This window comes from Salmo salar, chromosome 12 (assembly GCF_965601325.2).
Source record: "Salmo salar chromosome 12, fSalSal1, whole genome shotgun sequence".
NCBI classification, from domain to species: Eukaryota; Metazoa; Chordata; class Actinopteri; order Salmoniformes; family Salmonidae; genus Salmo; species Salmo salar.
This window is the reverse complement of record NC_138302.1, coordinates 30,144,201-30,171,906: the sequence shown is the minus strand read 5'-3', so window position 1 is coordinate 30,171,906 and position 27,706 is coordinate 30,144,201. Positions and strand designations below refer to the sequence as shown.

General features: G+C 43.9%; 1 protein-coding gene across 1 annotated transcript in view; it reads right to left on the bottom strand.

Moving 5' to 3' along the window:
- Positions 1-27,706, bottom strand: part of LOC106564677 (netrin-1) — a 98,242-nt gene that overhangs the window by 47,875 nt on the left and 22,661 nt on the right. Inside the window, exon 3 of the mRNA XM_014130892.3 lies at positions 2,098-2,286. Within this exon, the coding sequence (XP_013986367.1) occupies positions 2,098-2,286 (189 nt within the window). The remainder of the gene's footprint in view (positions 1-2,097; positions 2,287-27,706) is intronic.

Below are 27,706 nucleotides of genomic sequence, written 5' to 3'. Positions count from 1 at the left end.
GGCTCCATGCAAGATCTCACCTCGTGGAGTTGCAATGATCATAAGAACGGTGAGGAATCAGCCCAGAACTACACGGGAGGATCTTGTCAATGATCTCAAGGCAGCTGGGACCATAGTCACCAAGAAAACAATTGGTAACACACTATGCCGTGAAGGACTGAAATCCTGCAACGCCTGCAAGGTCCCCCTGCTTAAGAAAGCACCTTTACATGCCTGTCTGAAGTTTGCCAATGAACATCTGAATGATTCAGAGGACAACTGGGTGAAAGTGTTGTGGTCAGGTGAGACCAAAATGGAGCTCTTTGGCATCAACTCAACTCGCCGTGTTTGGAGGAGGAGGAATGCTGCCTATGACCCCAAGAACACCATCCCCACCGTCAAACATGGAGGTGGAAACATTATTCTTTGGGGGTCTTTTTCTGCTAAGGGGACAGGACAACTTCACCGCATCAAAGGGACGATGGACGGGGCCATGTACCGTCAAATCTTGGGTGAGGACCTCCTTCCCTCAGCCAGAGCATTGAAAATGGGTCGTGGATGGCTATTCCAGCATGACAATGACCCAAAACACACGGCCAAGGCAACAAAGGAGTGGCTCAAGAAGAAGCACATTAAGGTCCTGGAGTGGCCTAGCCAGTCTCCAGACCTTAATCCCATAGAAAATCTGTGGAGGGTGCTGAAGGTTCGAGTTGCCAAACGTCAGCCTCGAATCCTTAATGACTTGGAGAAGATCTGCAAAGAGAAGTGGGACAAAATCCCTCCTGAGATGTGTGCAAACCTGGTGGCCAACTACAAGAAACGTCTAACCTCTGTGATTGCCAACAAGGGTTTTGCCACCAAGTACTAAGTCATGTTTTGCAGAGGGGTCAAATACTTATTTCCCTCATTAAAATGCAAATCATTTTATAACATTTTTGACATGCGTTTTTCTGGATTTTTTTGTTGTTATTCTGTCTCTCACTGTTCAAATAAACCTACCATTAAAATGATAGACAGATCATTTCTTCGTCAGCGGGCAAACGTACAAAATCAGCAGGGGATCAAATACTTTTTCCCTCACTGTAGGCATCCCTCCTGTGAATAGTGTCTATGGGTTGAGCTGCACAGATGCACTTCTTCTCAGACAGACAAGACAGCCTCTCTGTCAAACTGATTGATTAGTTTGTTTATTTACCTCCTCCATGAATAATGTGGGAAAACATGGAGCTCTAACTGTCAACCAGAGGCTGATATTTCCCTTTTATACGCCCTTGGAAGGAAGCGCTCTGAAGAGTGTTTGTGTGTGTATGTGTGTGTGTATGCGGGGCACGTTCACGGTGTCGCCGGGCCTTGTTTGAACAGAACTTTAGCTCCCTGTTATCTTTCCCTTCAGCTGTAGGAGGTTTGAAAACAGAATCTCTCTCTCTCTCTCTCTCTCTCTCTCTCCTTCTTTCTTTTTACCCTCATCTCTCCCGAGGTGAAGGCCAAACATTTCAGGAAATTGTGACCCCCCCCCCCCCCCCCCCCGGTGAGCACACCTGTGTAGAAATGTGTTCTTGCCCCACCCCCCCCGCCCCATCCCAGAATTCCTCTCACTCATCTGACCTGCGCCTCGCCGGGAATCACTTCACACCTCTCCTGTTTGTTTTGCTTGCCCTGTCATCCCCCCCATCCCTCGCCCCAAATGAAGCCAAATAACTCTGAGTCAGTGAGGAACCCCCCCCCAAACCCCTACCTCATCACAGACTCCCGCTGACCCATCTCCACTGACAGAGCTGGACGGGGGTAAGACCGGCCAGGAATGTATGGATCACCGTGTTTTTCAAATTCTCCTGATTCTGCTCTTAACTTTTAGATAGGAGATGAGCGACCCACATAACGTAGTGGTTATCTCTAGGTTATCCTCTGAGTTTGCAGTTAGTTATTCACCAGTCAACATGACTAGCTGGGTTATTAAATACATTTAAAAAATGCACAATATCCTGTTTTCAGATGATGAGATTTTCGAAATGTACTCTGTTTATGACATGAAGTGTAACTTTGGATAACAGTTGTGTATCATAGAGCGACAAGAGAGCCCCAGAGGTAACAGTCAGACCAGGACTGAAGCCCTCGTACCTTTGCAGGCTTTCCTGTGAGAGATGGTTTTGGACAGGTCTCTGTAGTAACCCTCCTTGCAGTAGTGACAGTGGCGTCCGGCCGTGTTGTGGCGACAGTTGAGACAGACTCCTCCGCTCTTCCTCCCAGACAGCTTGTACAGCTCCATGTTGAAACGGCATCGCCTGGCATGCAGGTTACAGTTACAGGCTGCAGAGACAGAAAGGAAGGGCGATATTACATTTTTAAACAACCTTTTATTGACACATTTCAACTTATTTGCATAACGAATTCAATGCCAAATCCACATTTAATGCCCCCCCCCCCAAAAAAAGCACTGCACAGAGGGAGAGAGAGAATAAACAGAAGAGAAGAGCTGAGAAGAGAAAAGAATAAAGGGAAGAACAAAGAGAAAAGAAAAAAAAGACATTCTTCAATTGAATTACAAACGCTATAGATTACTGCACTGTATCTACATCACGTCTTGACTCCCACACTCCAATTATCAGTCTGGTGCCTGACAACCAATAAAGCGGTGTGAATAATTACAGTATTCTGTACGTGTTTGTTTACCAGATATACAAATCCTACTTGACACCTGGGCCTCAGCAGATGAGCCCCCCCCCCCCCCCCCCCCCCCCCCCCAAGGTAAAAGACTGTGAGAGTTTTAACTTCCCTGATAATGAGGTCAGGCACTGAGCTGAGTTGAGTCGTTTTTGCTCTCTTTCTTGTTCTCTCTCTCTCTGTTTCTCGCTTCCTCTGCCTCTCTCTCTCACCCTGCCCTCCCCCCTCTCTCTTTCTCTCTCTTTCTCTCAAGGTTATTCTCTCCTCCTAGCAGACAAGGTTTCAGTACAGTATTATCATTCCACACCAAATCTCCGGTCGTGTTTGCTGCTGGTTTACTAATGAATAAAGTTGCTACGGCCGAGTTTAATTAGCCAGCTGATGTTTATTCATGACTCGTCGTTTGGCTTAACTTCATTAAACCCCCCGTCTGACTATATATACACACACACACACACACACACACACACACACACACACATACACACACATCTACCAGTCCGTCCGGGTCTCCCTTCCTCGTCAATGATTTACCACGGGACACAATAGTTCCACTAAAATGTACTGTGCCAAATACTGCATCACAATGCCAATGCCACAGGAGGGGAGAGCGAGGGAACATGTTGATAGGGCTCCACCCTGACACATCTGCCCATGTTTTTCAGCCCACTCCCTCCCGAAACACACATACTGTACACACACTCAAGTAGGCTACTTCCTGTTATCATGTGCCCATCACAATCCAGGGAATAGAGTCGCTTCTCAGCTTGCACCAGTTAAAGCAAAGATCCATTGAAGGGCTGTGGCGTTTTAGTCCAGACACTGTAATTAGCTCCTTCACACAAGTTATGTTAGAGACTGGAGAGAAGGAGTCTCAGAGGGTCCACACATTCAGCTCAGTCCCTTATCTGTAGAGTCTGGTTTCCCAGCTCTCTACCGGACACCAGGGGTCCTTAATTAGGGCTGTCCTCTTTGCTTGTTTTCCCTCCCGATCTCGGTCTGTTGATCTTGTGTTGCCTGGGCTCACCCTAGGCTTTAGCCCCCTCACCCCTCACTGCCTTAGAGGCATCACGGTGGAAAACTATCCATCTGCCTTTGGGGCATCGCATTGGAAACCTATCCTTCCCTTAACCCTCTGTCTGGAGGCCCGGAGGTTTAGGGATTACTGGCAGAGAGAGTTAAGGCACGGACACACCGGTAGCGCTTACCGCCAGAGAGTACTTAGCACCTCTGAACAGAGTGGCAGCCGTAATTTGCCGTCCAATTCTACATGGTGAATTGCGCGAACACGTCGGCAGTCACACGCCCACAGTGTGTTTTAGGGGTGGTCTCTAAAACACTGCGCCCGAACAAATCCGCGAATGAACGGCAGATGGACACTCGGTGCGGTGCGTCCGCTCCCTCAGGCTGCCGGATCACTGCTCAGACTGTTCCTGGCAGCTCTATAGTTACACTACCCAGACTCCTTCACTCCATGTCTAGTGGTGGGAGCAAGGATTACAACAACCGGGCAATATGCATTAATTCTCTCCATCTTTACAAGAACAGAGATATGCTACAGAGATATGCTACAGAGATATACTACAGAGATATGCTACAGAGATATGCTACAGAGATATGCTACAGAGATATACTACAGAGATATGCTACAGAGATATGCTACAGAGATATGCTACAGAGATATGCTACAGAGATATGCTACAGTGATATGCTACAGAGATATGCTACAGTGATATGCTACAGAGATATACTACAGAGATATGCTACAGAGATATGCTACAGAGATATGCTACAGAGATATGCTACAGAGATATGCTACAGAGATATGCTACAGAGATATGCTACAGAGATATGCTACAGTGATATGCTACAGAGATATGCTACAGAGATATGCTACAGTGATATGCTACAGTGCATGTTGGCTATTATACAGTATGCAACTGGGATGCGAAGGTGTAATATGCTTCAAGCTACAGTAATTGGTTCCAAAAGATAAATCGCTGCGACCAATAGGAAAGAGCAAAACACACTTTAGATAAACTTCTGGTTCTTAGAACCTTAGAAAGTGATAGACCTGCATCACAATAGCCTGTATAGAGTCAGACTTCTTGTCTTCCGTTAAATCCTCCCGGGGGTTTAGAGTGGCTGCAGCAATGCATTGCACCGTTCTCTCAATGCACTGAAAAAGAAATGCTACATGACATGAAACCGAGCAACATAACAAGGTGTTTTATGAGTCATTATGAGAACAAACTGTTTTAACAATGACATTATTCTGGTAGTTTTCTTTTCTGTTAGATTGAATGAAAAACAATTGAAGATAAACGCTGATGTGTCACTTGTTTGTCTGGTATTGGCTTATCACGTTTCCTGCAATGTTGTGATGTCATTCAGGCTTCATTCAGCCCTTATCCATTCATTCATGTGGAGTTCCCCCTTTCCTGAGTTCAACCAAATAATCATCTTGCTTTGTCTTGGTGGTAAATATGGGGATACAGCCGCTCGTCATTGAATACCTGTTATACTTGTGTTTTTTTTCTATATTTCAGCGCTCTGAAGACCAGACCCATGTTGTTTTAACACCTGCGTTGAACTGGGACATTCTCTGAGGTTTCACAGCAGCAGCTCTTCCTGACAGGCCTCATCTGAAGTTGTGACACCTCTACAGTCACAGAGGAACTAGTCCCACCTGCTCGTTGGGCCAGGCAGGATTCAAGATGGACGCGCTAAAGCTGCAGGCGCCTCGCTCCTGCCAGACCTATACGACCATGAGACTCCAATGCACCTCAACACACACACACACACACACACACACACACACACACACACACACACACACACACACACACACACACACACACACACACACACACACACACACACACACACACACACACACACACACGGGAATGCCTGGCACGTACTGTGTGTTTCGAAGTGCGTTCTCTCTCCCCCATTTACCAACTGTACAGCCCGTCATTGTAAATAAGAATTTGTTCTTAACTGACTTGCCTAGTTAAATAAAGGTTAACTAAATCAATAAAATACACATGTTGTCTTCAGGGCATGAGAACACATTTTGTACTATTACGAAAGCGAGGTGATAACTGAAAATATTCAACGAGGAAAAATGACACAATTATTTATAGTGTAATTACTACTTGTTTTGTTTCATATAAATGCAACATACTGCACATTTAATGTAAGATTGAATCTGGAAGTAAAAAAATTTGACCGGGAAGCAAAAGTGTGGTAATTTTCAAACCCTATGGGGCTATCAACTCTAACCCTTCAGGTTGGGTTACTGCGGCAACCCACCACTAGTTAATGACCCACAGGTAGTAAAATGTGTTAACTGATCCCTTTAAGCACAAATAATTGAGTTAGCCGGATCAAGCTAATCAAGCTCCTCATAATGACACTCACACCTACTGTAAAAGGGACCTTTAATTCCCCAAATAAGTTTTTTTTTTAAGAAATTTGAATTATAACGCCTAAGAAAAAATATTAGAAAGAAAAATGCTTTGGTATTTATGGGCAATATAAAATGAGGCCTAGGTCTCTCAGTTGTCACTGTTTCTCGCACATCCTGAGAAACACCGCACATTGGACCACCAGAGAGAGTTGGATCTAAAGAGAGAGTGTTTGTGTGTGTGTTGCAAAATTGGCAGATGTTCGCTCTGAACGGTCCCCAGGCTCTTGGACTGACCCCGTTGCTATCACAGCCCTGCTTCCTTGTTTTCCTAATTAACGAGAAAGTTTGACCCTGGGAGTCATGCTCAAGTTGCGATAAGTTCCACTCGACAACTGTTGGTCTAGTTTCATATAGCGATGGATTTGTTCAAAAAATTCACTGCTAAGAAGAACTTTGTTACTGAATACAATTCTGTAAGTCCAAACTTAATTGGAGCCATATAAAACCTTAATTAGAGCCTGACCACCCACTCTGCAAGACGTTTTCAAAAATGTTAATTTCACTGTCTGTCAGTCCGTCCGCCCAACCACCCGTCCATCCGCTGTAACATTCAGGGGTCACAGACTGACCTAAGGCCTGTCATCGATATTCCACAAACACCAAGAATTCCGTCTCCCTGCCGCCTTAACCCTTCACTATCCCTCTAAACCAGACGGAATAGCAACACCCAACACCAGAGTGTCAGAGCAGGGGAGCAGGGGAGCAGGGGAGCAGGGGTAGGGAGCAGGAGGCTCTTGCTATTCTGCCCCTTGGTTTAAAACAAACAGGTGGGGAAGCACCTGCACGCACAGTTTACTTTTAATCCTACGGGCGCCCCTGAAAGTAATCAGATTAGACCCAGAAAGCCCCTGAAGACAGAATGAGAAAATATTGTGTGTCCCTACTTCGGCGATTGTTTTGGTTTTGGAGCGGTTTCGGCGGCGAAGGGGAGAAGGGAGATTTGTGTGTGTTTATGTTGTCCCTGTGTGGAGGAGTCGATGAATTCTGCTTGTTACATCAGCAGCAGAACGTTCCGGTATTACAGCACATGACAGACATTTCAAGAATGGAAGGCATGATGCAACACTGAGCACCAAATGTGTCTCAGAATGACATCGTATGACTTTTAACCAGAGCCGCTCTGGTCACACAGAAGTGCACTATCAGGGTCAACAGTTCAATGCCCTCTACCTCGCTAACCTATAGACAGCACGCTTAGGACTGGTCTATATCTGGAGACTGAAGGAAACATTACATTAGAGACGCATCAGCAGTAGTTGAGAGGGAGTTGTGCTCCATACAGTCGAAAGTAAGAGGATCACATAATTGACGTCCAACCAGGAGACCCCCACCTCAGACTAAATTCATTCTAGAGATCTAATCCACTTGAATCCACTCTACGAGTGGATATAGCAGTCTGATAGGATAAACGGACACATATGACTGCACGCTATGGTGCACCTTCATCCGTGCCAGACCAACACGCATGTACACTCTGATGTCCATACGCACACACACGCGAACACACACACTGCTGCTTTAGATTCCTTGCACAATTTAAAGCCTTACATAGGGGGTGTAATGATATCGTCTGTGATTTTAAATCTTTCTTTTCATACTTCAGCCGTAATGCCTTGCATTATAGTTAAAGTGCACCAGTCGCAAACAATCATTGTGATTCACACATCCGCAACTGGCAGCCGCCTCTTAGCCTATTGGCAGACAGCCAGATTCACTCAATGTTGACACTTTCCTTGGCTATGATTAAAAAAAAACGTGTTTATGACAGTTAGCTAGGCCTACTTCCCGCAGCTCTTGTAGCCAGGACAATATTGAATATATCAGGACTGAGGACCACACCGACGCTGTAGTATGTGTATAATTCACATGCCCTGGAATTCCACTCTCTCTTATAGAGAAATAATAGTTTCTCCGAACAAAATTACTGTTTTTTGCTAAACAACCCAACAACATCTCACTTTCTCAAAGCCCATAATAACAGCAGGAACACTCAAACACACACACACACACAGACACACAGACACACACACACACACACAAACACACACACACACACACACAGACACACAGACACACACACACACACACAAATACACGCACACACACAAAGCATCAAGTGGTCTGAGAAAGAGAGAGAGGGGAAATATTTACGCTAACGCTGTAGCTATGCCGTATGTATCGTACTCACTCAGATATCAACAAATAAATCTGACGCATTAAACGTCATGACAACAATTACATCAATTGCATCATGTTACCACAGTGATTTATTCGTTGTGTGTTATTTTTCCTTTTACATTGGAACAATATTGTTTTTTTGTCTGGTTTATTTGTTGATTCAGACACTGCCATGGTAGAAGCTGGGCATTAGGTCATTCCAGGGCTGGGAATTCTCAAATAAATAAAATGTATTCAGAGAGTTTAATGGGTGACATCATACTTATAGGACTAACAGTGCATGTTTTGAGACAATTATAGCATCAAGTCAATGTGATTAAATGGGCCTGACAACTACAAATGATGCATAATATACAGATGAAAGAGCACTCTGGTGAGGTTTAGTAGACATCTAATAACTGCCAATCAATTAACCAAAAAAACAACAAAATGTAATAGCTGACATTCTATGTTTACTTTCGATCAAATAAGGAAGCTTTATTGAATCAGACAAAGTGCTCTATTCAATCATATCCACTTTAGCCAACATCTGCATAACGGTGGTTTTGGCGGTGTTGGAGGTGGAACTGCGTTAGAGCTGTCAAATCCACAAGCGACTCCTGGCATTATACCTAAAGCGGACATTGCCATCAGTCGCATTAGGAGAAATCCCATGCAGCCTTGTTTACAAGTTCCAACACTGGAATGTGAGATGTAATCTAGACCTTGATTAGGCTAACAGAAATCCTCATTATTTCGTTAAATTAATTTAAATTTGATATTCATTAATTCGTATCAGTTTTGTGGCTTCCTGACAATGATCAAGAGCAGCTGCTCACTGAAGTCGGAAGTGGGAAGTTTACTTTCACTTAGGTTGGAGTCATTAAAACTTGTTTTTCAACCACTCCACACATTTCTTGTTAACAAACTATAGTTTTGGCAAGTCTGTTAGGACATCTACTTTGTGCATGACACAAGTAATTTTTCCAACAATTGTTTACAGACAGATTATTTCACTAATATTTCACTGTATCACAATTCCAGTGGGTCAGAGGTTTACATACACTAAGTTGACTGTGCCTTTAAAGAGCTTGGAAAATTCCAGAAAATTATGTCATGGCTTTAGAAGCTTCTGATAGGCTAATTAACGCCATTTCAGTCAATTGGAGGTGTACCTGTGGATGTATTTCAAGGCCTACCTTCAAACTCAGTGCCTCTTTGCTTGACATCATGGGAAAATCAAAAGAAATCAGCCAAGACCTCAGAAAAAAATTGTAGACCTCCACAAGTCTAATTCATCAATTTCCAAATGCCTGAAGGTACCATGTTCATCTGTACAAAAAATAGTATGCAAGCATAAACACCGTGGGACCACGCAGCCGTCATACCGCTCAGGAAGGAGATGCATTCTGTCTCCGACAGATGACCGTGCTTTGGTGCAAATCAATCCCAGAACAACAGCAAAGGACCTTGTGAAGATGCTGGAGGAAACAGGTACAAAAGTATCTATGTCCACACTAAAACGAGTCCTATATCGACATAACCTGAAAGGTCGCTCAGTAAGGAAGAAGCCACTGCTCCAAAACCGCCATAAAAAAGCCAGACTACGGTTTGCAACTGGACATGGGGACAAAGATCGTACTTTCTGGAGAAATGTCCTCTGGTCTGATGAAACAAAAATATAACTGTTTGGCCATAATGACCATCATTAAGTTTGGAGGAAAAAGGGGGAGGCTTGCATGTCGAAGAACACCATCCCAACCATGAAGCACGGGGGTGGCAGCATCATGTTGTGGGGGTGCTTTGCTGCAGGAGGGACTGGTGCACTTCACGAAATAGATGGCATCATGGGGGAGGAAAATTATGTGGATGTATTGAAGCAACATCTCAAGACATCAGTCAGGAAGTTAAAGCTTGGTTGCAAATGGGTCTTCCAAATGGACAATGACCCCAAGCATACTTCCAAAGTTGTGGCAAGTTGCGACAAAGTTAAGGTATTGGAGTGGCCATCACAAAGCCCTGACCTCAATCCTATAGAACATTTTGTGGGCAGAACTGAAAAAGTGTGTGTAATCAAGGAGGCCTACAAACCTGACTCAGTTACATCAGCTCTGTCAGGAGGAATGGGCCAAAATTCACCCAACTTATTGTGGGAAGCTTGTGGAAGGCTCCCTGAAATGTTTGACCCAAGTTAAACAATTTAAAGGCAATGCTACCAAATACTAATTGAGTGTATGTTAACTTCTGACCCACTGGGAATGTGATAAAAGATGAAATAAATCATTCTCTCTACTATTATTCTGACATTTCGCATTCTTAAAATAAAGTGGTGATCCTAACTGACCTAAGACAGGCATTTTTTACTAGGATTATATGTCAGGAATTGTGAAAAAAACTGAGTTTATATGTATTCGGCTAAGGTGCATGTAAACTTCCGACTTCAACTGTAGTTACAACTGACAGCGCCAAGACATCAGCTATGCAGGTTCCAAGTGGAAAAAGCATCTACTTTCTTTTCCCAATAGAAATAACAGCATTCTCCGTGCACCATAAATTATAAATTGATACGAGCTAAGAAAATGAGTAATCAGTTTGGGGAAGGGGATTGTAAATACACATAGCAATAGTTTTAGATGATTTTGGGGGGGACATGTAGCCTATATTAATCATTATGGAACTCTGACCACACATAGCAGGATAAAGCTGGAGCCTGGCGCACGGTTCACCACGACTGGACCGTTGTCATTACAGTTCCAGGATTAGTGAGGATTAGGGTAGATTTATAGGACTATTGTTTAACCCTTATTGAAATAAAATGTCAACCTTCCTATATTTCACGAATTTAACTTGAATATGACAACTTTCAGGATGAATCAAACCACAGTATTTTTGATTCATCAATATATTTGCTGCGTAAAGGCTCTCCAAACCATTTTTTTAATTATTTATACATACTTTCCCACCGCTAAAATGTTTCTAAATAATCTACAAGATCAGAGTATTTTTAAATCTATCAGTTGGTGCTGAAACATATATTCATAATTGTTTTTGGTTTTATGCATTAAATGACCTGGTATGATGGCGCATTGATAAGTTATACAGTTAAAAGTCGTTATTTTTGCATTTAAAGTAACTGTCCAGTGTTTTCAGAATCCAATGAAATATTACCTGTAATTAATTACAATATGAGTTAAATCGTTTTCCTTCCAAAAAAAAGTGTAATTAGGTATGTTAAAAAGCATATTTTCTGTGTTGGAATGGTCTGGGAGTACCCCAACGACAAAATGGTGTGGGCGTATATCGGTCATAAACAAATGTAATGCGAGTAGACCGCTGATTGGCCAGCTCTACTTATCCTTCCACTTATACTGTGTTTTGAAAATACCCCTCCATATACCGCATAATAAGTCATGTGAAACTCTGTAGAAAGGCATTTTAAAATGTAAAAAATATATCTGACACCACAATTTCGCCCTTGGTGTAGGAAAGATGTGCCTAGGAAAGGCGTACATTTCCTAAGTTGGAATCGGACCCTTAGTGAACAGCGTCAACATAAAATATAAATATGAAATCACAGGTCAAGTGTCAAACCGTGCCCCTGTATTTAAAAGCTGTATACCCCTTACATATACTACTTGAACAGTTAGGGAGGCACATTCCTTTTTAAGTCGTTCATTCAATGAATGTCTTTCTCATTAAATAAAGCTCCAGCTATTCTCCTATGCCTTCTTCCTTTTGTTCTCCTCTCCAGTCCAGACTGTTTCAATATCATCCGGCATGCGTCAAACATTTGTAATATTTTGCACAAAGCCAGCTGTTATTTTGGACGGGAAGGGAAAAGAACACAACATCTTGGGTTGGAGCCACGGAGATGGTGATGATTCACTTTACAAGTTACCGGAATGTTCCAGGATTGCTTTGATGGTTTGACGGAAATCTAAACTTTTTTAATTGGAAAAAGAAAAAAGGTCTGATTTGAAACTACAATATCACCTTGGCGTGACATAAACAAATAAAAGATTAGAGAGAGAACGCGTACCAGGAAGAAACGTATTAAGATGACGGTTCTTTGATCATCTTAACCAGACTGGACAAGGCCCCACAATAACAAACTCTGATTTCAGATCAGTTTCCAGGTGGGGAATGAAGGGAATGGAGTCAGCGATACGCTACTAATGAAACACACATTTAACATAGCGGCGGCCTTCGTTTGTCTGAATGCATGGCCGGAAGAGAAGGATTTATGTCATTCCTGTTCAGACAAACACCTGTATCTGTATCGATGTGTAAGAAAACGCTAAAGTAAAGTAAACGCTCCGTATTTAATTGAAGGCAACTGTCTGTATTGTCAAACAGGACCCTGTCGACTCCATGGTCACTCTCTCTACAGAGATTACAGTGGATGCTCAGTCAAAACCAAAAAATGCGCTTTGCACAAGTTCCTCCATTCTTGCATGTGTGACATAATGTGAAATCATATCCCCACAAAGTGAAATCATAAACCACAATGTTAAATCATAACCCCATAATGTGAAATCATATCCCCACAATGTGAAATCATATCCCCACAAAGTGAAATCATAAACCACAATGTTAAATCATAACCCCATAATGTGAAATCATATCCCCACAATGTGAAATCATATCCCCACAATGTGAAATCATAAACCACAATGTTAAACTCCATGGAACCCCCACAATGTGAAATCATATCCCCACAATGTGAAATCTCCACTGATCCCCCACAATGTGAAATCATAAACCACAATGTTAAATCATATCCCCACAATGTGAAATCATAAACCACAATGTGAAAGCATATCCCCACAATGTGAAATCATATCCCCACAATGTGAAATCATAAACCACAATGTTAAATCATAACCCCATAATGTGAAATCATATCCCCACAATGTGAAATCATATCCCCATAATGTGAAATCATATCCCCACAATGTGAAATCATATCCCCACAATGTGAAATCATATCCCCACAATGTGAAATCATATCCCCACAATGTGAAATCATAAACCACAATGTTAAATCATAACCCCATAATGTGAAATCATATCCCCACAATGTGAAATCATATCCCCACAATGTGAAATCACATCCCCCCACAACGTGAAATCATATCCCCACAATGTGAAATCACATCCCCCCACAATGTGAAATCATATCCCCACAATGTGAATTCACATCCCCCCACAATGTGATTCCATATTTTCATGAAATGTAGCCTCCGTTACCATGAAACCATGTAGTAAATATGAAATGAAACACTGGTCCTTAAAGAAATGAAAGGACATTACGGAGCCATTTAGAGCGATCTGATGGAAAAATGTGTACCTGTTGTTCTTTAATTGGCAATCATCAGCACAAGATAGACGGCAAGTGTGTAACAGTTTCCCCTTCAGACCTGTTTCAGATCCATCCTCCAAGTGTATTCTAGAGTTGTAGATCTGTCTAGAGTTGTAGATCTTTCTAGTTGTAGATCTGTCTAGTTGTAGATCTTTCTAGTTGTAGATCTTTCTAGAGTTGTAGATCTGTCTAGTTGTAGATCTTTCTAGAGTTGTAGATCTGTCTAGAGTTGTGGATCTTTCTAGAGTTCTATATCTGTCTAGAGTTGTAGATCTTTCTAGAGTTGTAGATCTGTCTAGTTGTAGATCTTTCTAGAGTTGTAGATCTGTCTAGAGTTGTAGATCTTTCTAGAGTTGTAGATCTTTCTAGAGTTATAGATCTTTCTAGAGTTGTAGATCTTTCTAGAGTTCTATATCTGTCTAGAGTTGTAGGTCTGTCTGACTTCCATACTTTATATCAACCTCAAGGAAACTACTTAAGCCCACAAATTTAAACCTGAAGCGTAAAAGGGGACGAGGAAGCGGAGGAGGAAAGGGAGAGGCATGGACCTGATTTCTGGAGGTGTGAGGCTGAGGAAGAGGGGGTCAGTTTGTGTGTGTGGAGGGGTCACTCTACCAGAGAGGCAGCGCAGGACCTCCCTGAAGCTTTCCTGGGATGGAGAGGACGGAGGGGGATGGGACGGAGGGAAAGGGGGGGAGGGGTCCTTACTGCCTGCTGAGATTCTATCAGGCTAATTTAATTCCTTTATCACTGCCAATTAGCAGTAGCACTTCTGCTCCCAGAGGGCTCTCACTCTCACTCTCTCTCTCTCTCTCTCTCTCTCTCTGCCCCTTCTCTCTCTCTCATTCTCTCTCAATCTCTAATGACCAACTCTGGATCTCAGAGCTCTGTCACAGGAATGGCATGTTTCACATGCACACATTTTAATGACTCGTCTCTGGCACATAAAATATGATTTTTATCAGTCTGCTGCTTGTTAAATCTCAGGCTCCACTTAATTAAAGAGATGTGGGTTGTGTCCAAATGGCCCCCTTTTTCCTATTTAGCGCACTACTTTTTTTACCAAGGCACATAGGGCTTTGGTCAAAACTAGTGCACTATAAAGGGAACAGGGTGCCATTTGGGACGTAGCCTTGTGCAATTGAGTTCTGGGCTGTATATTCATCAGTGTTTTAAGCCTCCTGTGGTTGTGATGAAATATGTACTGGTCTAGCCGTGTGACTGATATCTGAATTTAACTGATTTCAAATGGACAGGATTTTTTACGAACCAAACAGGCTTTCCCCAACTGTGTAACCTTTTTTATATCAGTCAAGCTGTTATGGGTTTGTGTCTAATTTCAGAATTGAACTCCGCAGCCGCTGGCTTTTGATGTTTCTTTCACATTTGCATTCTCGTATCGTCAATTTTCATCCTTCAAATTAGTAAATTCCCCTCGCAGACAGACGGGAATAGCCTGAGCTCCTGTGTTTCTGTTCTGTTCTGTCAGTTGGCTAATAAAACATATTCCGCCGCAATTAAGAGCTGTGAGAAAGCAGGGTGCTCTGCTGCAGGGGGAATCCTAATGAAGCCGGGGTTCTAAGGCTAAGGTTAATGCTAAGCAGAGGGGATTTGGGACTGGAGGAGAATAAACATTAGCTGCAGAGCAGGATTCTCAATCTCAACATTCCCTCTGTTTCAACCAGGTGGAATTCATAGTCTAGTGGATTGCCTATGGGTCCTATTTGACAGTTGTACTGCACATGGGCTTAGTTCAAACAATGTTCTTTCTTGAGACTGAGGGCCCATGGTGACTGTAGAGTACAGCTGAAATATCTTATGATACTATACGGTATACTGTACTGTAGCTCTGGTTAGAAGTTACAGATCTAAAATCGTCAAATTGTAACTTTGGGGCAAACATTAAAGAAGAAAAGCCCTGATCTTCCTTCAGTCAGTGTTCAGGGGTAACTTTATCCCACTGGTGTACTGTATGCTCCAGGATGTAAACGACATTTCTCATATGTGTCCTCGCCACCCTTTACGGCTCTTACCAGTCCCTATATGTTCCTCAGGACATTGGGTCACACTTCCACCACCATGTCGTCATCAGCAACCTACAGTAGCAGCAATCACTAATCTTAAGCAGGCCAGATAAGGAAGCCTCCATGGGGACTAATCAGGCCTGTTGCTCTCGCCACACTGAGATGCCAACAACAAAGGAGCCATAATGGCCTCCTATTTCCCTGCATTAGCGCCCATTTAATGTCCGGCCTGCCCTCTTGTTAGGGAGCCCTGGTGTGGCCCGGGCCCCTACACACCCTCCAGGCCCCTGGGGCCACTCTGGCACTTCCACCCCACGCTGGGGCTAGTTTGTAAAGGGGTCAGCCTCTGGTCTGAGGTGCATCAATTTGCTGAGTAAGCAAGGCTTCTATTGTCTGGTTGTGTGTGGATAGATTTTTTTTTGTGTGTGTGTGTGTGTGTGTGTGTGTGTGTGTGTGTGTGTGTGTGTGTGTGTGTGTGTGTGTGTGTGTGTGTGTGTACAGTGTGTGTGTGACAGTGTGTGTGTGTACAGTGTGTGTGTGTGTACAGTGTGTGTGTGTGTACAGTGTGTGTGTGTGTACAGTGTCTAAGCATCTGTGAGTGTTAGTGTTTCTGTATCTATTCTCAATTGTGTGTTTGGATGAGTAATTGCTAAATAAAGCCGCCGTTGCCTGGAAAAGATCTTCCCTCCACTTCTTTAGTAAAACAACGACATACCAACACACAGAGAACGCCAAAGGTTTGAGGCTGTTGATCCTGACGGTGCGTTGTGTGTGAACTAAGCCATAAAAATGCCATGGGGGCAATCTGATGTGGACAGGCCCCATTCAGGCCGTGGCAGTGAAAGCCCTTTAGGGGTGAATAAAGAATACAATAAGGGCTGTCAAGCCTCCCATAGACCCCCACTAAACAATACCCACAAAGACCCAGCCGTCTTAATAGCGTGAGGGACTGATACCAATTGGGGACGCAGTGCTGGACTGGAGGAGCATCCATCCACTTGCAATGTCAGTCACAACTCTGACAACTGTGTCAAGAGTGGGATCCGATTAGGTTCCTGTAGCTAAGAACTCCCATGAGTGAATTTGATTGGTAGACAACATGAGGACACAGCGCTGGAGCATCCACTGTCACTATCGCCCTCCGACGGACTCTCCCACTGGTGTCAGCGGTGCCTGGTTTAACCAGACTGAGCGCTGTATTCACCATGAGTTAAACCAGGATATTGTAGCCGAAAACTCCACAAATAAATTCATCTGATTGGTCAATGGCACAGGGAAGTGTGTTGAACACAATACAGATTGAGAATATCTGGATTTATAGCTTTCAGTGAGGGCAAACCAAAATCTCTGCTTTCACTTATGAAGTGGTTGGGTTTTATTTAATTGAACGGTAAGCGAGGGGAGCATTGGGGACTAGAAATTGATTTTATTTAACTGTTGGAGCATTGGAGCAGTTTTTCCTTTTTCACAGTCAGTTCCAGACAGAGAATCGCTGTGCTGAGATTCGTGCTTCCTTTTGCCAGACCAAAGTTGATCTGATAACCTCAATGTGAACTATGGCTACTGTGGTAAATCTTTGGATAAATTCTGCCCTTGATCTGATCCTGATCAAACTGAACCAAGACCTCATCACATCGACGGGAAGTTGGGAACCAAACTGTGTGAAACAATTTCTCAACCCCTCGCAAACCCCGGTGCAACCCCGGCGTCAACACGACCTTCAAAACCAACGGCTATACTGTTCCACTCTGTTTTCCACAGTTGGACAACCAGCCGTATTACTGCTCCACCTAGCCTAGCACTGGACGTCCACAAACAGCTCTTGGACGACACAGAGCCGACATAGATCGGAAAGAGGCGAGACGGATCTCTCTAAACAACGGCTCCCTCCCATCTCCCTTCTCTTGTCAAATATCACCTGCGGTCTAATTGGGCTGCGTTGCTTTGGTTTCTATGAGACCGATTCAAAGGGATTTTCTGATCTCACATATTTTGGCAGGCTCTTTTCCCCTTGCCTGAGGGCCTGGCTGAGAAGGCCAAGTTGTCAACTAAGACACTGAGACGGCGGCGTACGGCGCTATGCTAACTAAACCAACACTTATCATAGCTGCGGTTTACACTAATCCAGCAGAGTCTGCAATTAAGGTGGGCCTACACACACACACACACACACACACACACACACACACACACACACACACACTAACGCCTGCGTCTCCTAATGAAGATATTAACCTGTCATATTAGTCACAAAACAGAGGTGACAGGCAGTTTCTGTTATAGAGATGACTGACTGGATTTGGAGGGAAAATATCAAATAAACAGTGTTTGAAGATGAATGGGGTTAGTGTTAGCAAGGCCCTTAGGGCAGGGAAAGGTAGGGTGCGTTTCCCGTCTTGTCTCCTCCGATTCTGATTCTGACTGGAAGAGCCAGACATGTGGGGATATCCCCTCTAACACCATCTCTGTGACACGTTATGTAATGAACACGGCCCAAACAATGCATAGTTTCACATCAACTATTTTGGGGGGGTCCTTTTGTTTTTTGTTCATACAGTTGAAGTCGGAAGTTTACATACACTTAGGTTGGAGTCATTAAAACTCGTTTTTCAACCACTCCACACATTTCTTGTTAACAAACTATAGTTTTGGCAAGACTGTTAGGACATCTACTTTGTGCATGACACAAGTAATTTTTCCAACAATTGTTTCACTTATAATTCACTGTATCACAATTCCAGTGGGTCAGAAGTTTACATACACTAAGTTGACTGTGCCTTTAAACAGCTTGGAAAATTCCAGAAAATTATGTCATGGCTTTAGAAGCTTCTGATAGGCTAATTGACATCATTTGAGTCAATTGGAGGTGTACCTGTGGATGTATTTCAAGGCCTACCTTCAAACTCAGTGCCTCTTTGCTTGACATCATGGGAAAATCAAAAGAAATCATAAATCAGCCAAGATCTCAGAAAAAGAATTGTAGACCTCCACAAGTCTGGCTCATCCTTGGGAGCAATTTCCAAATGCCTGAAGGTATCACGTTAATCTGTACAAACAATAGTATGCAAGTATAAACACCATGGGACCACGCAGGCGTCATACTGCTCAGGAAGGAGACGCGTTCTGTCTCCTAGAGTTGAACGAACTTGGTGCGAAAAGTGCAAATCAATCCCAGAACAAGAGCAAAGGACCTTGTTAAGATGCTGGAGGAGACAGGTACAAAAGTATCAATATCCACAGTAAAATGAGTCCTATATCGACATAACCTGAAAGGCTGCTCAGCAAGGAAGAAGCCACTGCTCCAAAACCGCCATAAAAAAGCCAGACTACGGTTTGCAACTGGACATGAGGACAAAGATCGTACTTTCTGGAGAAATGTCCTCTGGTCTGATGAAACAAAAATATAAATGTTTGGCCATAATGACCATCATTATGTTTGGAGGAAAAAGGGGGAGGCTTGCAAGCCGAAGAACACCATCCCAACCATGAAGCACGGGGGTGGCAGCATCATGTTGTGGGTGTGCTTTGCTGCAGGAGGGACTGGTGCACTTCACAAAATAGATGGCATCATGAAGAAGGAAAATTATGTGGATATATTGAAGCAACATCTCAAGACATCAGTCAGGAAGTTAAAGCTTGGTCGCAAATGGGTCTTCCAAGTGGACAATGGCCCCAAGCATACTTCCAAAGATGTGGCAAAATGACTTAAGAACAACAAAGTCAAGGTATTGGAGTGGCCATCACAAAGCCCTGACCTCAATCCCATAGAAAATTTGTGTGCAGAACTGAAAAAGCGTGTGCGATCAAGGAGACCTACAAACCTGACTCAGTTACACCAGCTCTGTCAGGAGGAATGGGCCAAAATTCACCCAACTTATTGTGGGAAGCCTGTGGAAGGCTAGGTGAAACGTTTGACCCAAGTTAAACAATTTAAAGGCAATGCTACCAAATACTAATTGGGTGTATGTACATTTCTCACCCACTGGGAATGTTTTTTAAAATTTGTATTATTTTTTTTTTCACCTTTATTTAACCAGGTAAGCCAGTTGAGAATAAGTTCTCATTTACAACTGCGACCTGGCCAAGATAATGCAAGGCAGTGTGACACAAACAGCAACACAGCGTTACACATGGAATAAACAAACGTACAGTCAATAACACAATAGAAAAGTCTATATACAGTGTGTGCAAATGAAGTAGATTAGGGATGTAACGCAATAAATAGGCCGTAGTGGCGAAATAATTACAATTTCGCAAATAAACACTGGAGTGATAGATGTGCAGAAGATGAATGTGCAAGTAGAGATACTGGGGTGCAAAGGAGCAACAAAAACAAAAGAAAAAATTTGAGAAATAGAAGCTGAAATGAATAATTCTCTCTACTATTATTTTGACATTTCACATTCTTAAAATAAAGTGGTGATCCTAACTGACCTAAGACAGGGAATTTTTAGAGGATAAAATGTCAGGAATTATGAAAACTAAGTTTAAATGCATTTGGCTAAGGTGTATGTAAACTTCCAACTTCAACTGTATGTAAACTTCCGACTTCAACTGTATGTTGAAAGCCGATGGTGAGGGGTTTGGCGTTCGTTAAGGCTGGTTCTTCACATATTGGACTATGGGCAAACCATGGATGAGAGACAGCTAGTAATGTATTTTTAGTTGGCTAATTGGGTTATGCTTGGTTTTTATGGTGTTGTTCATTTCCTATCTAAAATGCATTTGTTGTGAGTCACTCTGGTTTGGAGTGTTATGCTAAATCACTAACAAGTAGGTTAGCAACAGAATGTCCCCAAAATCTTTAGTCTACAAGTCACCTCTTTTGAGATAATGCATGTATACTGTTCAGTTTAATCAATGGCCTCCTTGGGATTTTTCAGATCCATAAATCATAACACATAGCATGTCAAATAATTGCCTTATTTCTCACTATCTGGCCCAGAGTGGCGTCACGTATATCGTAAATCCTTACTTGAATGTACGACTAATTGACAACGAGGGACTTCTTTAGCGATCAGGGACCTAGAACGAGCATGTACGGTAATATCATTATGATCATAGCCAAGAAGAAGTGAATGTGTGATGAATAAATGAATGTGTACACTCTTAGAAAAAAAGATGCTATCTAGAACCTAAAATGGTTCTTTGGTTGTCTCCATAGGGGAACCCTTTGAAAAGCCCTTTTTGGTTCCAGATAGAACCCTATTGGGTTCCATGTTCCCCAGAGGTTTCTACATGGAACCCAAAAGTGTTCTACCTGGAACCAAAAAAGGTTCTACCTGAAACCGAAAAGGGTTCTCCTATGGGGACAGCCGAAGAATCCTTTTGGAAGCCTTTTTGAGTGTAGGAGTAAAGTAATATGGTAAAACCCTCTCTAGTCTAATCTCTCCACTCTATTCAATAAACCAGCTCCACTTCTCTCCTAGCCTCATTAGTGATTATAACACTAGGGGCCATTGTCACCAGGTGCATGAACTTTAACCTTTTCGCGCTACCCCCAACCCCGACCCTCTGGGTCTTCTACCACCGCAGAAATGTGGCGTGACGCTTCTCGGGGGACCGAGGAGAACTGGGGGCTTTCCTTCCCTGCCTCGCTGCCTGCTGCAGATGTCGTTAGCATGTGTCACCTCTCGCCGATTTACCGCCGTCCACGCTCTGGCCTTAACAAGCCTTCACGCTGCTTTATTGGAATGCAAGTCCACCGCAACTGATTTTTTTTTCAATAGAAAGGCATGAAAATGACTTCAGTTTGGGCAAAACGGGAAGAGAGGAGAGATGGTGGTGATGGAGAAGAAGAAGAAGAGAAGTGCCAGATAAAGAGGGGGAGGGAAGGAGGAGGGAAGGGGTGTAGAATCTAGACTCTCTGCTATAGGCTATGCTCTGCAGGCTGACTGCTTTCTCTTTCCCTGCAAACGAAACACTTGTCCTTTCCATATCCCACTGAGTGTGTGTTAAGTTACCCCTTAAGTTACCTGGGCTATTTAACTTGCCTGATCTTTTCTAGCTCTTTTAACAATCAGTCAATTAGTGCAAAGAGTCTCGGGGGGCTGATTTGGTCGCAGCACAGGGTGCAATAAAAAAACATGGTTAAACCAACTCAATGGCCCTGGATGGTGGCTGTGAACAGAAGAGTTGCAGCTTGGTGCTTAGTTAAGGTCTTTATTGTTGGCTGGCTCTCGATGGTAACTTAACTTGGGAAGTATTCAATGAACCTAAACGTGTTTAGGAGGAAATTCGATTGAATTGAAATGACTTGTGCCAAAGTTCTCAACCCCTTGATTCAGCCGTTAAACTATGCCTGTTTTTCCAGTCAGTTGAATCACGCTAATGCCCTAACACAAACTGTAGATTCCAATGCATCTGGACAATTGAGTTAGGAACAACTACTTTCATAACAACAATATACTGATATTACATCAACATCACTCTGTAGACTGGCCTACATGAGATTTGTCAAAAGATTAATCTCTCTCGAGCACGCACGCTCGCTCGCACGCTCGCACACACATGCTCGCACACACACACACACACACACACACACACACACACACACACACACACACACACACACCACACACACACACACACACACACACACACACACACACACACACACACACACACACACACACACACACACACAAATCATGAGTTACAGGTTCTGTGTGTGTAGAACTGTGCTCGGAGCATCTGGACTCAGCCTCAGCCACAGTGTAAATAGAGAGAGACTGGGGCTGTCAGAGCTCTGCGGTCGGGAGGCATTTGCACTGTCTCAGCTCAGACACTTTGTAAGATAAAAACCCAACCTGTAGCTACTAAACATCGTGCCTGTTCTCCTGGGCCTCCGGGGAAGACTTCTTCACACGCATGCAGACTTCTTCGCTCATTGAAATGAGGGATGAGAGAGGGGGGAGAAGGGTGGAGGAGGGTGGAGGAGGGGAGCGCATTTGACTCCCTGCCGCACGTCTAGTGCTGTCTCTCCTACTGAGAAGTGGGACCTAGCAGGAAGCGGCAAAATCGTAAATTAAGAGCCTGCGGCGCTCCTCCTCTTTCCCTCTGACACGTTTATTGTTATTTTTCTCCCCACCTGTCTCTCGTCCCTCTCTCCTTTGTAGAATGACGCCACTCTCTCCAGAATTCCACAACGTCTTACATTTTTTTTGGTCTGTGTTTTATTGTGTGTGTACACGTTGTTGCGCGCGTGTCTTCGAGAGCGTGTGTCTGCTGCACAGTATGACTGTGTGTGGAGGAATTCACTTCTCGCCATGGCCCGTCATTCTCCACCGCTGTTTGAAGCCTTCAAAGCCTCAGCGTGGATGCTTAGGGTGGCTAATGGGGCGTAAAGCCAGCGCTTCTGCCCCGGCTCAGGCGTTGTTCTTGGACGGGGCAGCGGAGAGAGAGAGCACAGTGTGGAAGATGAGCTCACACTGAGACACTCTGCCAGGTCTAGGCCAGCTAGCCAGAGAAGCTCACATCAGGACACTAATACGGAACGGTAATGTTCTCGAGTCAAAGACAGTGATGAATTGATGATGATGCTGTTCGACTGTTTAAGTGAGAGGGAGAAGGGATGGCCATAATGATTTTGTAATGGGACCCCTCCACAAATGGGCATACACAAACCATATTACAGTAGCATATTTTGGATCTTTACAATGTCTACGATACATATTTCCTGAATATGTCTGCTGGATGATTCTTAAATCATGGTACATCAATCAATACATCTGCCAAAACCCAGATAAAAAAAAGCTTTCTAGGACCAGGTAGAGTTGTTTTCCGGGCCTGATAAAAAACCCTATTTTAGCTTTCTAGGACCAGGAAGAGGTCTTTTCCGGGCCTGATAAAAAAAACTATTTTAGCTTTCTAGGACCAGGAAGAGGTCTTTTCAGGGCCTGTGTAGCCTAACACTCAAGCTATAGAAGAACAAGCCGCTTACTGCAACACTGGAGGAGAAACACAATGGCGTGACACAATGCCTCGTTATTCTACAAGTATTGCACAAGCACTCCGAATGATAAAGAGAGAAGACCAATGACTTTGACATATTTCCTGGGAGGTTGCTTATTATTATGCTAAAAATGGAAACCAGCAGATATCCATATCCAATGACAACAATAGATGGTTATATTCTTTGTTAAAGTGTAACTACACCAGCTGGTTCTGTCCACGCAGATTGTTTCTGACACTGATGGATCTGACATGTTGTTTCTGAACCGGCTCCCAGAACCGCAGTTACCACAGAACACTGCCATGTCATAATGCCTCTTGCGCAGTACCCACTCCGGACCCCTCGCCCCACTGGAATTCTGGGAAACCCACAGCACACACCAACCATTGGATCACTCTAACTCTAATTGCCACTTTGGAACAGTAGTTCTTGGAGTTTCTTCCCCGGAACTTTACTTTGAATGAAATTACAACTTCAGGTAAGCGATTCAGGCACTTCTGACTTGCGGAGGAAGGATACAGGGGGGCGTTGAGATGGGGGGTAAATAGCCCCTCAGATCCTGAAACCCAGAAACCCCAAACCTTGTTGTAATTAACTCATCAGGAGTGGGCCAATTAGGGAACCTGGACTGGGATTTGCAGAGCAGAGTTTACGGGGGCTGACAAACGTTGAGAGTTTGTTTCGAAGCGTTGCGCAACAATGTCCAGATTCACAAATGGTAATGTCGCAATGGAGGAAGTCCTACATTACCACTAAATAATGATTACAAGCTCAGCAAGGTTCTCTAATTGCTGAAACAGAACAGTTTGGAACCTGAGGTGGCCTTGAGCACACACAAAAAAGGCCCAAGGTTTCAAAAACGTCCGACTTTGTGGAAAAAAAAGCAAATGGGACGAGAAGTAATTGCTGCATTGTTTGAGTGGAAATGCTGAGGAGTCAGAACAGTTGATGATTTGAGGATTTAAGTCCCCCAGATCAGAAGATCGTTATTTGTAATGTCTCGTTTCAAAGTCTGATTTATTCAGGTGAAAGACAAGGCTGGGGTAAAAGTTCCTCTCTGATGACAACCTTTGGGGAGGGAAGGCTTTTCCTGGAGAAGGAAGCTGATGAACGATGCAGGCAACAGAGCGGCTACATTGTGATCAAATGTTTTTCCCCAACCAAAAATGAGTGTTAAAGTACTGTATTGAATCTGGTATAAAGTTGGATGGCGATGCATGGCAACTGAGTAATGTTTCATCAAAGGAAGTCTCTGCAGTACGCATACTGCAATCCCAAGTGTGATTCAACCCTTAGGTCCTCTTTGGGTAACTTTGATGTTTAGCACCTGCTCAAAGCCAATGGATGTGCTGATCATACAGTATGTTTCTGTCCTTTCTTTAAACAGAGTATCTGAAGGAAATTATCTGAAGGGAAATGTGCTTGTTTGACCAGAACAGAACGAGGAAGTGACAGGTGGATAGAATCTCTCAAAGGATTAAGATTAACAGAACTCCAAAAACGTCCTGTTCCTGTCAGATAGCCTATGACATGGCCCAGATTTTACCTATACAATTTCTATTGGCTCCCTGCTACCACTCCTGGGGCTTGCTTGGCTGCTGAGCGCTAGTTCAGAGCCATCAAACAAAATGAAAGTGGTTGTGTCATTTATGTCAAGAATAATATTACCTTAAATGTTCTATTGATTCTGTAGATATGCGGTTTTGTTTGCTCTGGCAGGGGACTCACGGATTGAAACCAATTGTGTTCGGTGGGCCAGGAAAATTAACCATAATTATTGTCAATGGACCACTTAAACATAATCTATTGAAACTGACTTTGGATTAATTCTCTGACATCCTGGGGTGGAAAGTTTTTTTTGTCTCAAAACTTTGCAGCTGATATACTGAGCACTGAAAACTAGGCCTGCATTAACCAATCTAGGCTATTTGGTATAAAAAAAACTAAGATGCATTTTAGATATGCGTGTCAATCAAAAAAAATAAAGCATGCTGTTGTCTTTTTGCTTGGTCATCATTGTGCGCGTGCTATTAACCAACTTTCATCATTTTCACTGTTCCAGTATCCATCTCCTGTCAACATTTGTCTAATGTAATACAGGGGGAGTGGCCAATCAAAACAGGCCAGAAAAAAAAGGTGTAATTTCCGACTAAGGTCAAAGAGCCACGGTGCAGAGGTGCAGCCCAAACACTTACCGCCACTGTTATTCTATTTCTTAATCCAACTCCAATCTGTTTCTGTCACTGTTTGTTATTGGGGCTCTGAGCTCACTTCAATTTCCCGCCCGTCGCCTTGACAACACCTCCCCTTCGCGGAAACCAGATACTGTATCTCGTGGAAACGTGTCTCGCTTCGTCCCCAGATAAATAAACGGTCGTCGACGAGGAGCCCAGGACGCCACAGGGCCCCGATATCAAGGGATGGTGTCACAATCCTTCTCAAGCACCCTCCCTCTCTCTCTCTGGCACCTAACAATGACCACATATACCCTGCACCTCAATATCTCACAACACCCCCAAGAGGGCAGGGCAAGACAGGAGGGAGTTAAGGCCCCCGTACTGTCAGGGTCACGGTCAAGGTCAGAATGGCTAATGTTGCAGCTCCTATATGCCACAACCACAGTACTCTACCACATGAGTACCAATACGACCGGCCCAGCTCCATCCCTCTCTCCATCCCTCTCTCTCCCCAGAGACGATGGGAGACAGGAACACGGGCTCTTATGGATCATCCCTCATCCCTACCCCGGCTTTCATCTCCGGCCAGCACCCTGTCCTCCCAGCAGCCTCCGGGAGAAAATATGAGGAGTCCTTGGAAAAATGAAAAAAGAGAGGGAAACATTCCCGAATCCCAAGGATCTTAGAGGCGGAAAGAAGGGAGGTTATTCCTCCTGTTCCTGCTGCTTTAGATGTAGCCTACCTCTGAATATCTACTGGAGATGTAGCGGAAGGAGGGAATGATTGAGATTCTGGATTGTACATTTCATGTAGAGGGGGAGGACCATGATTGAGACCAAGGCCAAGATTCAAACAAACACCGATTAAAGACCTGTGCACTCCGATTTACTTTTAAATGTGACATCCGCAGCGTTTACGGGATCTCTGCGAACGGCTGGGAAATTGCTTTTGCAAGTCAATCGCAGTGCGTAGGCCGTTAATCTGCGTCGGTTTGAATCCTGGCCCAACTGTCTCTCTCCATCTCTGTCTATCATTTTGGTATTTTTCATCTTTCATCTCAGGTCCAGTAGTTCATAGTTCTAAGAAAATAATCAACCCTCCTGGAGGGAACATATTAGAAATGTATTTCCACTAGAGGCCCAGAGACCCTTCTCTCTCGGGGCCCCTGACACAGAATCCTCTCATAAAACTAATATTAGCAGTAATGACGCCATTTCCTTATCGCTCTCATAATTAGGGCCCATTTGTTGGCTTTGTCATGTTCCAGGGTGAGATAGAACTTTTGTTGTTTGAAGCAGGAAGGGACCCATGCAGGAACCTAATGGCCTTGTCAGATGGGGATGGGGGGGGCTCATACGAACGACACACACACACACACACACACACACACACACACACACACACACACACACACACACACACACACACACACACACACACACACACACACTGTCTCTCACATACACATTTCTGTCAGACACCCAGACAGCAGTGGCGATGTGAGAAGAGGAGGCTAATTAAAGCTCTTACTGGTAACTTGCTGAGTCAAGAGCCCAGCAGCTCTCTCTATAAAGGGCCCATATTGGACCATCAGGGCTGAGTAAGCAGGGGCTCACTGCTCTACCCTTCTCTTCCCGGCTGGAAACCAAGCCTAATTAATCGCCTCCATTGTCCCGGAGGCAACAAAGAGAGGGAAGGGGTTAATGGGGAAGGGGAGTGTCAGGCTCACAGGGATGTGGAGCTTATTCTTACCGGCTGGTTCTCTCTCCGTTTCTCTCTTTCTTTTTCTCTTTCTCTCTCTTGACTTGCTCTCCCTCTCTTTCTTAATGTGTGTACGTACGTGTGTGTGTGTTTGTGGGGGATGAGATGAGAGAGGTATGGGCTCCTCTCCCCCACCTCCTGTCTGTCTTGTGAGAC